The sequence below is a fragment of the Aegilops tauschii genome, chromosome 5 (genome assembly GCF_002575655.3).
Source record: "Aegilops tauschii subsp. strangulata cultivar AL8/78 chromosome 5, Aet v6.0, whole genome shotgun sequence".
Taxonomy (NCBI): Eukaryota; Viridiplantae; Streptophyta; class Magnoliopsida; order Poales; family Poaceae; genus Aegilops; species Aegilops tauschii.
In genome coordinates this window covers 523548292-523561241 of record NC_053039.3, presented here as the reverse complement: position 1 = coordinate 523561241, position 12950 = coordinate 523548292, and the positions used below count along the sequence as shown (strand labels likewise).

Genomic DNA, 12950 nt, shown 5'->3' with positions numbered 1-12950 from the left:
CCAAAGCAGTATGAAGGTCCTGCCAGCTACGCTCTTACCAAAGTAGAGAAGGAAATCTTCTTTGAATGCCTGCTCAGTATGAAGGTCCCGTCTGGCTTCTCATCGAATATAAAGGGAATAATAAATATGCCAGAGAAAAAGTTTCAGAACCTAAAGTCTCATGACTGCCACGTGATTATGACACAACTGCCTCCGGTTGCATTGAGGGGGCTTCTACCGGAAAACGTCCGATTAGCCATTGTGAAGCTATGTGCATTCCTCAATGCAATCTCTCAGAAGGTGATCGATCCAGAAATCATACCAAGGCTAAGGAGTGATGCGGCGCAATGTCTTGTCAGTTTCGAGCTGGTGTTCCCACCATCCTTCTTCAATATCATGACGCACGTCCTAGTTCATCTAGTCGACGAGATTGTCATTCTGGGTCTCGTATTTCTACACAATATGTTCCCCTTTGAGAGGTTCATGGGAGTCCAAAAGAAATATGTCCGTAACCGCGCTAGGCCAGAAGGAAGCATCTCCATGGGCCATCAAACAGAGGATGTCATTGGATTTTGTGTTGACTTCATTCCTGGCCTTAATAAGATTGGTCTCCCTAAATCGCGGTATGAGGGGAGACTGACTGGAAAAGGCACGCTCGGAGGGGACTTAATAATATGCAGGGACGGGCATTCCTGGTCTCAAGCACACTACGCAGTTCTACAGAACTCTACCTTGGTGACCCCGTATGTCACACAAGAACAGTCTGCGCTCCAAACACCCGGAGCAGTGTGACGACTGAATTACATGTGAACACATCAGGACTTTCGGCAGTTGGTTGGAAACACGTGTCAGAGATGACAACACTATTTGTGATGAGTTATACTCGTTGTCCAGGGGACCATCTTCGACTGTATTGACTTACAAAGGATACGAGATAAATGGGAATAAATTTTACACGATCGCCCAAGATCAAAAGAGCAGCAACCAAAACAGCAGTGTCCGCTTTGATGCAGTAACCAAGAAGGAAAAGGAAACATATTATGGTTAAATAGTGGACATATGAAAACTTGACTACGGACATGATTTTAAGGTCCCTTTGTTTAAGTGCAAATGGGTCAATCTGTCAGGAGGCGGGGTACAGGTAGACCCACAGTACGGAATGACAACAGTGGATCTGGACAATCTTGGGTACACTTATGAACCATTCGAACTAGCCAATGATGTGGCGTAGGTTTTCTATGTGAAGGACATGTCTACCAAACCGAGAAAAAGAAAAGACAAGGAAGCGAATACATCATACGATGAGCCAAAGCGCCACATAGTTCTTTCAGAAAAAGGGACATCGTGGGAGTGGAGGGCAAGACAGACATGTCTGAAGATTATGAAAAGTTTCATGAAATTCCTCCCTTCAAAGTCAAGGCTGACCCAAGCACCCTGTTAAACGATGAAAATTATCCATGGTTACGGCTTGATAAGCAAATGACACAAGCGAAGAAAAAGTGAAGACTTTCTCTCCACAACTATTATGATGATGCCTTTGTTCTAGAATATCCATGTAACAGACGAGTTTCCGTATGAAACCCTGATACTTCGAAAGAGATTGTCCATTTTGGACACGAAGTGCATCCAGTTTTTGCCGTAACCCTCTCAACTTTTTAGCACATGCTATGTGGATGAAATGATGATACCATGCCAGCTTTCAACCTTTTTAGAGTTCTTTTGTAGTGCTTTTCAATTTCAGGGTCATTTAGCTCAAAAAAACAGTAAATGCATGAAAAATAACAAATGAAGTCATGAAGGGTTGAAAATTAATGATGTGACTTTGAATGGTGCATTTTGAACACACAAAAAGTCTGGAGTTCAAATAAGTTCCAAAAAATAAAATCCCTTTGTAACAGATGAGTTTTCGTCTGAAACCCTGATACTTCGAAATAGATTGTCCATTTTGTACACGAAGTGCATCCAATTTTTCCTGTAACCCTGTCAACTTTTTAGCACATGCTATGTGGGTGAAATGATGATACCATGTCAACTTTCAACCTTTTCAAAGTTCATTTGTAGTGCTTTTCAATTTCAGGGTCATTTAGCTCAAAGAATGAACTAATATAAAATTATGTAAATCTAAAATTATAAAAAATAATGAACTCTAATAGCAAAAGGAATCAACTAAAAAGCTTTTATAAACCTCTAGTATTTTTAAACTAAAATTATATAAAATTTATGCAACTAAATTTTTTAAAGTATTTTCTGTTCAAAACATGAAAAGCAAAAAGAATTATCATAAAGAATTTTTTGTTAGAAACTTTAATAGCAAAATGAATTTTCATAAAGATTTTTTTGATAGAAACTAAAATAACAAAATCTGTTTTTGAATATAATGATAAAACGCAGTAATATTAAATAGCAGGAAAAAGAATCACTCAAAATATATTTTTATAGTGAAGTTATTCACAAACTAGTGATTCACACAAATTTCAAAGAATTCAAATTTGAACTATTCAAATTTGGAAACTAATGGCACTAATAGAAAGTTTATAATTATTCTGACCTAAAAGCAAAAAGAATTTAAAAAAGAAAAAAACAAAAGTAAATAAATAATTCAAAAAAGAGAACAAAAATACTGGAAAATAAATGCCGCCAACTGGGCCACACGGCCTGCATACAACTAGAAACCCATATGTACATGGGCCAGGATGCAGGCCCGCAGGCCCAATAGGCCCAACATAGCAGTGACAATGGTAGGAAAGTACTGCCTGCATATTAGAGAGGAGCTCAGCACCTGAGCCGCAATGCAGCTTATAAACAGGTGCTAAGTTCTCTCAGCTAGCGAGGTGGGACTAAACTCCCACCACACCACCGCTGCGCCACCCGTTGGTCCCGGTTGGTGGCACCAATCGGGACCAATGCCCCCCTTTCGTCCCGGTTTGGAACACCAACCGGGGCCAAAGGTCTCTGTTTCCCGCCCTTTGGGCTGCGTGCCACCAACCGGGACCAAAGCTCTGGCTATATATACAACACTTGTCAAAATTTTCATTTAGTTCCTCCCCCGACGACATCGACGCCGCCAGGCTGCCCCGACGCCGTCCGCCGCCCCTGCCGTCGCCCGTGCCTCGTCCTCGCCGTCGCCGTCGCCGACGTCGTCCCCGACCCCGCGCGCCGTGGCCCGCTCCTGCCCCGTCCCCGAGCGCGCCGGCCGGCCGCGCCCCTGCCCTGGCCAACCCCCACCGCCGCCGTCGCCGTGCCCTCGCCGCCCCCGCCGTCGCCGTTGCCGTGCACCCCCGCTGTGAGCCGCCGCACTTGTCAAATTTTGTGATGATATTTTTTGTTCATATATGTAATGTATATATGTATGTGGATATATGTATGTGTGGATGTGGCTATGTTATGGATATAATGTTCATATATGTATTAATTTTTTTATTTAGGTTGTTAATTAGTAGATATTAATTTTGTTCATATATGTATGAATGCATGTGGCTATGTATGTATGGATATAAGAAGAGGAAGAAGGAGGAGAAGAAGGAGAAGAAGAGGAGAAATAAATAAGAAGAGAAAAAAAGAAGAAGAAAAAAGAAGAAAAAGAGAGGAGAAAAAGAAAGGAATAGAGGAGAAGAAGAAAAAATAGAATAATAAAGAAGAAAGGAATAGAGGAGAAGAAGAAAAAATAGAATATATTATTATTATTCTATTTTTTCTTCTTCTCCTCTATTCCTTTCTTCTTCTCCTCTCTTTTTCTTCTTTTTTTTCTTCGATCTTCTCCTCTGTTCCTTTCTTCTTCTCCTCTTTTTTTCTTCATCTTCCTCTTCTTATTTTTTATAGGGTATGTCGTTGTCGATATACCCCTCCCCGATAATTTCGACATGAGGGGGGGTCGATAAATAATAGAACTAGTTAAACTGGTTTATTTTTAGTAAGTACTACTTTATTTATTTATAGTAAGTGCTTAGTAGTTGAACTAGTAGATTTAATAAAACTACTTTATTTTACTATAGAAGTAGTTTCTTTTTAGTAAGTACTACTTTATTTTATTTATAGTAAGTGCTTACTAGTTGAACTAGTTGATTTAATAAAACTACTTTATTTTACTATAGAAGTAGTATATTTTTAGCAAGAAAATTAATAGAACTAGTTTATTTTTTTAGTTAAAGCAATTATTCCCGCATCGACGTCGACGATGCCTATCCCGCATCCTCGTCGTCGACTCGGCGGAGGAGGCCTGCTTGATCAGAGGGGCCATGTCCGGGACTAGGCTCCGCCGGGCTGGTATTGGGAGGTGCTACCTTCCGGGGGGCGTAGGTTGGTGAGGAGCCAGCCCGTCGTTGACCCGAACCTTGTTTGGTGGCGGTCGCGTGGGCCAGTGACGGTGCCGACGCTTCCGAGCACTGCAGAGGTGGTACGTCACCGTGTCAGCGAGGAGGACGAGCATGTCCGTCGCTACATGGTTGCGTTGGAGGGCAGGTTTGACAATACCTGGTAGGTTCTTCAGGGATCTCACTGGAGCTATGATCCTGTGATGGTTCCTTCTCTTTGGGTGTCCACCGCCCGCGCCGATACCCGTCGGGCGCTACGGTTCTCGCTGTATTAGCGATGCTATATGTATGATACTATTCGATGTGTATTAGTGATAATATTCGACGATGTATGGACGCAAAAGATGATGTAGTTTTGCTTATTGAATGCATGCTAATTTGAATACTAATTTATTTTACGATTTGGTTTTGCTTGTTGAATGCTCAAATTGGAAAACTACTCCATGTCAATATGAGTCCTATAAGATATTTTAGAAAGATAATCAAATGATATTTCGGGTTGATTTTAAGTCTGTCGAGTCTCCACCATATATGAGAGGACGAAGAATCCCGACTGTTTTCGTGGGGGTAGCTTCTCCTTCGTTCCCGTGTGCTAGACAATTTGGTGTAATGCACTCGGGAACGAAAGGAGGAGCTACCGTCACCAACGGTCGCAAATGTCAGAGAGGAATCAGTGAGGAAGAGTCTCCACCATATAAGAGAGGACGGAGATTCCCGACTGTTGTCGTGGGGGTAGCTTCTCCTTCGTTCCCGTGAGCTAGACAATTTGGTGTAATGCACTCGGGAACGAAAGGAGGAGCTACCATCATCGACGGTCGAATATATACACCACGTGAGCTGAGAGTTTTCAAGAAAAGACTCGACAGACCGATAGTCAACCCGTGATGAATAATAATGTTTTAATTTAGTTTTTGTAGTACATATATTTAATTGTACAAGTTTAATCTTTGTATTATGAACATAGGAAATGTCGTACTCGGACGACGAAAGTCTCCCGGGGGAGTTCTCCTGGTGCAATGACGAGCGAGGTCTGTGCGACAGGTGCCCTCACCTAGACGAAGATCGCCGCTTCAGCATTAAGCTCCAGGAGACCTTCGATGTTGAAACGGTACGCAACGACGACAAGTATTTTTTTCGATGAAGCACGACTTCAACTATTTCAACGTGTAATTTTCATCTTTTACAATTCGACTAGCTTATCCCATGCGATGCAAGACGCTATGTCTTGAAGAGGATGGGTTTTGAAGACCACGAAAGTTTTGAAACAAAGAAAATTCACCTTAGACCCATCATGGTATGGATTTTGAAGTAAATCTGTACAATTCTCATAGCGTAACCCATTTTGGTTGCCCAAATTGGGAAGCACTTTGCAAGATGTATGGTTTTTATGAGGAGATGCTTGTCACCATGGATCTTGGTGATCCTGACATCGAGCAAGACAATATGGACATTTGGGTCCTTGTTGATACGCTTCCAATTCTACCGCTATGTGAGTTTCTCAAACATAGTTATTAGCTAATTTATATTGTTTATTTCAAAATAGTTGACGGCTTATTTTCATTCTTCAAACAATGTGCGGAAGATGGTAAACAAAACCCACTACACCGATGGCTCCGAATTAACTTATCAGGAGAAAAATCATCTGATCGCATTTTGTACTGACCTTGAGAATTACAATACCTATTATGATACTCCTCCAAATTATGGTCAATACGTGCCACTAGTGCACGTGTTGAACCACGGTAACTTCTATGGAGATACCCTGGTAAGATTTTTTACTATTACGACATCCGTGCATCTTTTGCATACTTCTAAAACTAGTACATCATTGCTAACTACGAAGTTATTACTATGTTTTTAACAGAAAATCCTGATGGATTGTGTGCCTCATTTGATGTATCAAAATGGTCGCCTTGATGTTTTGAACATACAGCCAGGTCATCCTACGAATCTCACCTGTGCTAAGAACAATTGAGTTGTGTTGGTTCGATGACTATGAGGATGATGATCGTATGACTTGTTATTAATAACGAGTAGAAGTTGTATGATGATGATTAGTAGGACTTGTTATTATGATGATGCATGATGTGAGCATGAAGAGTTTTTATATATCAGTGGGTGAAATGAACATGGATTGGATTGAAGTGAAGGCAACATGTGGTGCATGTCAAAAGTAGTATTAATCCAAACTTGATCAAGTTAGGATTAGTATTACTTTCGACATGCACCACATGTTGCCTTCACTTCAATCTAAGTCATGTTTAGGCATAGCAGTAGCGTTGGTAAACCAAGCACGGAGATAAGAGAGGACACTTCTCTCTATTAGCTAGCTAACACCCTAAATTAACCCCCAAAACCACCCTCTTTCAAAAAAAAAACCTTAGCTCCTACCAACTGCCACCAACCGGGACCAAAGGCCCTCCTGCCTGGGCTCGCCGCAGCGGCCGCGTGGAGGCCCATCTGTCCCGGTTGGTGTAAGAACCGGGACTAAAGGTATAGGGCTTTAGTAACGACCCTTTAGTCCCGGTTCCCCAACCGGGACAAATGACCCTTTTCTACTAGTGATGGTCTTCTCGGATAAGGCAGACTTTTTAGCTAGGATTGTCACCAGAACAATCAAATAGTATCCTGATAGTGGAGAAGTATTTCATTACAAATTACTAATGTAGTACTTTGATAAAACATTTCATAGTGTAGCATTTAATTAGAAGCGTACGTTTCTCAAGTGAAGGTGTAGGTTTCAGATAATATCCAAGTGCAAGACTTAGAGAAGATTATTTGATTGTAGTTACACATAAATGTTTGAATTGAACAACAGTTCCTATTTCAGCATAGACAAAAATAAATAAAATGATAGCAGTTAACTCCAATCCACAAACACACACGGCCATTATTTTTCATCACACTTGATGGCGAAGTATGCATGAGAATGACATTCTCCACTGCAAACAGGACACAGATGTGTGCTCAAGATGCATTCAAGCTAGCACATTCAACTGAACAAAGCTGTAAATTGTAATGTAACAGCGAATTGAGCAAACAAAAAGGACCTTATTTAAGACCCAGGAAGTACATTATCTGATCATGGGCAATACTACTATCACATATCTGAAGGGATTGGGTGTTACTTATATTTATCTAACATTAGGCATGCGTTCCGTTTCAACCCAATATTGTTAGCAAGATGTAGCCATATGCACCATATATAAAGTTATCTTCAATCTCGGATGGTGTAAGTATGTTCATAACAATAGCTTCTTATTTCCTTTGATTAAAAAAAATATAACCCCGCAGTAGGAGAACAACTACAATGTATCAATCAGATATTAGGTCGAATCCATGACGTACACAGTTGGGAATAACATGCCATGTACTAAAATCTTTCTGTAAAACAATCAAAGGAATTTATAAAAATACCAACGAAAATCATTCTAAATTTACATTAGAAAGATACAGAATTGTACATGAGAGAGATGATAGAACCTTGCAGTAGGAGAACAATAATAATGTATCACTCAGGTATTAGATATAATCCATGATGTACACAGTTGGGAACGACATGCCATGAACTGAAATCTGGCAGATGTTCTAATTCTACAAAACAATCAATGGATTTTATAAGAATACAAACGAAAGTTATACTAAACTAACATGAGAGAGATGCAGTTGTACATGAGAGATGTAGAATTGTACCTGGGCACGTGGGATGCTATGATGGAGAGAAACGGTGGTGTCTACGGATAGGAGCGACCTCGTGATGCAGATGAAATCGTTGCATGTGTTGGCTGGATTGTACCCGTCGGCCAAAGTGGTGGCGCAGCACATAGGATTATTATTCCCTATGAAGTATGAAGACATTGCACACCGTCGTGTCTCGAAGCTCCTGTTGTCCTACGGGAACACCTGGGTCTCGGAGATGAGGAGGGCCTCTGCTGCGAGGCCGATGCCGGAGACGATATGGGCAGCATGGGCCGGTTGACGTAGACGTCAAGGAGGGAGGGATCGATGATGATTTGAAGCAATTGCGTGAAGATACAGTGGTCGTGGCTCACCGGCGGCGTTGGTAGCATCAGCAGGATCTCCCATAATAAGACAACAGGATGTCCTCCGCCATGGATTCCACCATTGTTTCGTCAAGCGCAAATGACAACCCATAGACTATGCCCTATCTAGGTAGTATGCACGCTGTGAAGGGATGTAGATGATGCAGGCACTGGAATATGAGTACATGCGCGGTGAGGATGTGAAGAGGAACTATTTAATTTGAAGATTTGAAGAGGATTGAGGGAAGATGATGGGAACCATCGGGGTAATAATAAGCGATAACACTATATCTCTAATCCACTCATAAGAGACGAAGGGGCGGAAGGAAATCATCAATGGTTTCTCACGGATAAAAAAGGAATTGTAGAAAGACGAAAGGAAGGGCAATCAATGGTTTCTAGCAGATAAAAAGGAATTGTAGAAGACGAAAGGAAGGGCAATAATGGATGAGATGAAGTGTCGTGGAGGAAACAGCGTGAGAGGAGGATCTTGTCTTGTGGAGACGATGACGCTTTGGGGAACAAAAAGATAAATAAAACACGTCATGAGAAGTGGCCCAATACAGCCCAGTGGCAGGAAATTGACTCGCAAGAGAGGCGGCCAGAAATTTAGTGTGTGTGCGAGCAAAGACGGATGACGTGGCAAAATGAGAATGGATGATAATCAGTAGGGCATGTAGGATGATGTGGATAGCTTACATATTAAAAGAAATGAGTTAGTGGGGATGAACTATTTAGGTATTATAGATATAAATAATCTAAATTAATTTTATTGCACCATCAATTTGTTTGTATGTAATCTATGCCTAATAATAGTGCAGAACGCTTGAGGCCCTCTGTTGTGTCATTTTACAGAAAACCCCCTGTACTTTTTTGAAATCAACCCGCGGTCTAAGTTTAAATGAGTCAGAAAAATGTTTTGTTTTTACACAAAAACCCCTATAGCTTACTCAAATCAACCCACGGTCCACGTTTAAGTGACTCCAGAAAAACTGTTCGTTGTTTGCGGAAAAAACTTCACATTTGGTTTAATTAACCCGCAATCCATTCATATGTTTTTCAAAATAGTCATATCTTTCGAACTGTAACTTCAATTAACATATTATGTATGTAATTTGATTAAAAAAGTGTGTAGAATCTGAATATGATGTTATTTGGCTCTTAACCATTTTTAAAATGTTATTTAGGGTGGAGCCTTAATAAATAGTCCATATCATATGTTTTTCAAAATAGTCCTATCTTTTAAACCATAACTCCAATTTTGACATATTATATATATAATTTGATGAAAAAATATGTAGAATTTGAATATAATGTTATTTTACCTGCTAACCATTTTTAAAATGTTATTTAGGGTGCATCTTTAATTAATAGTGCAGGATCCGCCTTTCTTTCATATCGATGTAGATTCGAATTAAAAATGAACACCTCAGTAAAATTAGATAAGATGAAAGAAATTATCTATACCAACGCATGGACACATAAGCAAAACCTCACATCGGAAAAAAGAAAGCAGATTTCTTATCTTATGCGGACAGAGAGACGTCTTAGGATTGACCACATTCAAACGTTGGGATTGTGTGAGCAGGCCATCGTCGGCGAGGGTGGGAGGAGGATAAGCAGCAACACGGATGGAATGCCGTATTCAAATAAATAGCATGGACCTATTGGGATCTTGAGTCACGATTATTGGGTTAGGGGCGTGTGTTATTTTCTCTCCCGTTGCAACGCACAAACTCATTAATTTGCTAGTTACTATAAATGTATACAGTAGATTTGTAATTTGTAAATTAATTAAAAGTCATTTTTGTTTTAATCATATGGATTGAAAGAAGGGAAGTTAGGGTATTGTAGCATCTCTAACTTTTCTTCTGTATGTTAGAGGATCCAGTTCCATCCACGGGGCTCCTCCCTCGTTGGTCTTATTCATGTGCACGCACGGTTAATCTGGCCATGGTGTCGATGATTATATCACCAAAAAAACAGATCGACATTAATTTCCCTCTTCACGTAGTAGGCACTTCTCTTTTGAGGTCACTATTTTGACTGTATTTTGTACATACATTACATTACAGGTGAACCTAACAACGCATTCGTACACACGGATCGATGAACACACTCCACCCATCTGTATATCTCAGCTGACTCAGCCGAACAGCCCTAGCCTCACCGGCGTGCCCGTCTCCGGTATCCACTCCCCGCCGTTCAGGAAGCGCTCCACCGTGAACACCTTCGACTTCTCCTTGTTGAGCACGTGGAACCCCTTCATCTCCTCGCGCGCGGTGATGTTGGCGCCATCCCCGACGTTGGCGTACTCGCCGTAGAACGCCGTGCCCAGGTTGTTCTTGCCCTCCCACGGCATGTACCCCTGCGCGTGCACGAATCCGTCGATCACCGACTCGATCACCACCACCCTCGAGAACTCCTTCCACGGCCGCCCCAGGAAGGTCTTCACCGTCGACGACTTGCTGGCGAGGGCCTCATCGGCCACGATGCGGGTCCGGTGCAGGACGAAGCCAGTGGTCTGCTGCCGGTCGCGGCGGCCATGCGCAGTCACCACGCCCGGCTTGCCCGGGAGCGGGTCCTTGACAAGCAGCACGCAGCGCTGGAACACGGCGGCCGCGTCGCCGAAGATGAAGTCCACAGTGCCGGAGACGATGCAGCTGCGGTAGAACTGGCGGTAGGCCTGCGCGAAGAGCGTGTCCTGGTGCCCGTCGATCCGGCAGTTGAAGAAGATGGCCCGGTCGCCCTTCACGCGCACCGCAATCGCCTGCTGCTTCTCGTCCCCCGCCGTGTTCCGGATCCCCATCTTCACCGCCATGAACCTGTCTCCGTCCACCGCTGCGTACAGCATAGTTGATTAACGACGGTCACATTGGCCCTAGCTTGTCCGTGCCTACCCAAGGTGGGTAAAGCAATTAATAGTGTGTGATTACCCAAGGTGGCGGTTCTCCACATCCTTACACCGTCGCCGACGCTCTTGCTGCCGGTGATGATGGACTTCTTCGGGCCGTCGCCGTACATGGTGATGTTGGACATCCCGTTGGTGACGTTCACCGACTCGTCGTAGACACCTTCCTTGATGTAAATCACATACCTCCCGTTGTAATTCTTCGGCAACGCGTCCAAGGCGGCCGAGATGTTTGTGAAGTTGCCGGAGCCATCCTTGGCCACCGTCACGTTAGGCGTGAGCACGCCATTGCGTTCTTCTTCCGCCTCTTCGAGAATCCTCCGGTCCTCGCTGGGCACCCACGTGGGGACGTTGGACACGGACTCCTGGAGCTGGCGCTCGCCGTCGCTTTGCTCGGCGGAGGTATCGTCTTTGTCGTCGTCGTCGTCGTCGTCGTCCGCGTCCTTGGGGAGGGTGACTTCCGCGCCGGCATCGATTTCGAGCATGGCGGCGAGGGCAGCACCCTGCTGGATGATGGCGATGGCGTTGCTGGAGATCTCCCGCGCCTTCTCCATGATCTCCTTGATCTGGACGCGGACATCGCCCTTGGGGAACATGTCGACGCAGGAGCCCTGGAACGTGATCACCGCGCTCAGCCAGGCCTGGAGGTCCTGAGCCGGCCCGTCGACGCCACGCCACGCGACGGTGGAGAGCGCGCGGGTCACGTCGGCGGCGCAGTCGTCCAGGAGCATCTTGCAGTCGAGCAGGGCCTCGTGGACCAGCGTGTCGTTGCTCTGGCGCACGGCCTCCAGCAGCGACGACTCGTTGAAGCCGCGCGCGAGCTCCCGCCCGACGGCGGTGATGGCGGCGGCGGCGGCGGCGTGCGGGTGGTCGACCTGGTTGTTAGAACGTTCCAGCGGCTTGGTCAGCGTCTCCTTGCACGTGGCCTGGTAGTCCGTGGGCGAGCAGAAGAGGTCCACGGTGCGCATCGTGGCGGCCATCGCTTTCTTGTTCGTGTCCCCCTCGTCCTCGGCCCTCTCCGACACGATGAACGCCGCCGTGCCGATGATGATGGCGAGGAGCAGGAAGGCAGCGATGCCGCCGACGAGGAGCTTCGTGCGCGACGCGCTTTCATCTGGCTCCGCCGGCGCGCTGCGCGGCATCGCCATTGCCGCGGACAGCCAGACAAATTTTCAAGAAACGAATCAAACGATGCGCGGCAGCGATATTGCCGCGCACAAAGAATCAAACGATGAAATCCCTATTATTAGGAACACCACTGCGGAAGTTTTTCGGCTTGGTTTCTTTGCTACGTCCTTGTGGTGTGTCCCTTTTCCGAGGAACAGAGTCTCCTTGATTTGTGCTGGCAGCACTCTATAAACCGGCCCTTTTCTTTAGTAAAGGAAATTAAAGGGAAGAGTGAGGGAGCCGTTTTAAGTTAAGGACCATGCACCACAAGTCACATTTCTCACGTGGAAAACATCTCTATCTCTACAAGAGAAGTTCGTTCCGTCGCCTCCACCACCCACCCTGGTTTTTCCTCCCATGTTCCTTGGTTTTCTGTTGGTTTTTTGTAACCCCAAACGATCCCATAGAAAAAACAACCCAACATAAATCAATATTTTTCCAAAACAGGTCTTGTATTAACTCAATCAAAGCAAATTAAATCAAATCGAATTAATCTTATAAAAATCTCAACGAAACCTAAATCTCATCAAATTAAATGTT

General features: G+C 44.1%; 1 protein-coding gene across 1 annotated transcript; it reads right to left on the bottom strand.

Annotated features, from left to right (window-relative positions):
• Window positions 1–10319: 10319 nt before the first annotated feature.
• LOC109763177 (putative pectinesterase/pectinesterase inhibitor 45) lies at window positions 10320–12391 on the bottom strand. Its single transcript, XM_073498752.1, has 2 exons — window positions 11407–12391; window positions 10320–11173 (listed from the first exon to the last, which is right to left on the bottom strand). The coding sequence occupies exons 1-2, from the start codon at window positions 12389–12391 to the stop codon at window positions 10479–10481; spliced, it is 1680 nt and encodes a 559-aa protein (XP_073354853.1). The 3' UTR covers window positions 10320–10478.
• Window positions 12392–12950: the final 559 nt, after the last annotated feature.

Coding starts and splice junctions, on each gene's coding strand:
- LOC109763177 (XM_073498752.1), bottom strand. CDS start 12,391: ATGGCGATGCCGCGCAGCGCGCCGGCGGAGCCAGATGAAAGCGCGTCG. Junction 11,174..11,406: donor TGTGATTTACATCAAGGAAG/GTGTCTACGACG, acceptor TGCTGTACGCAG/CGGTGGACGGAGACAGGTTC.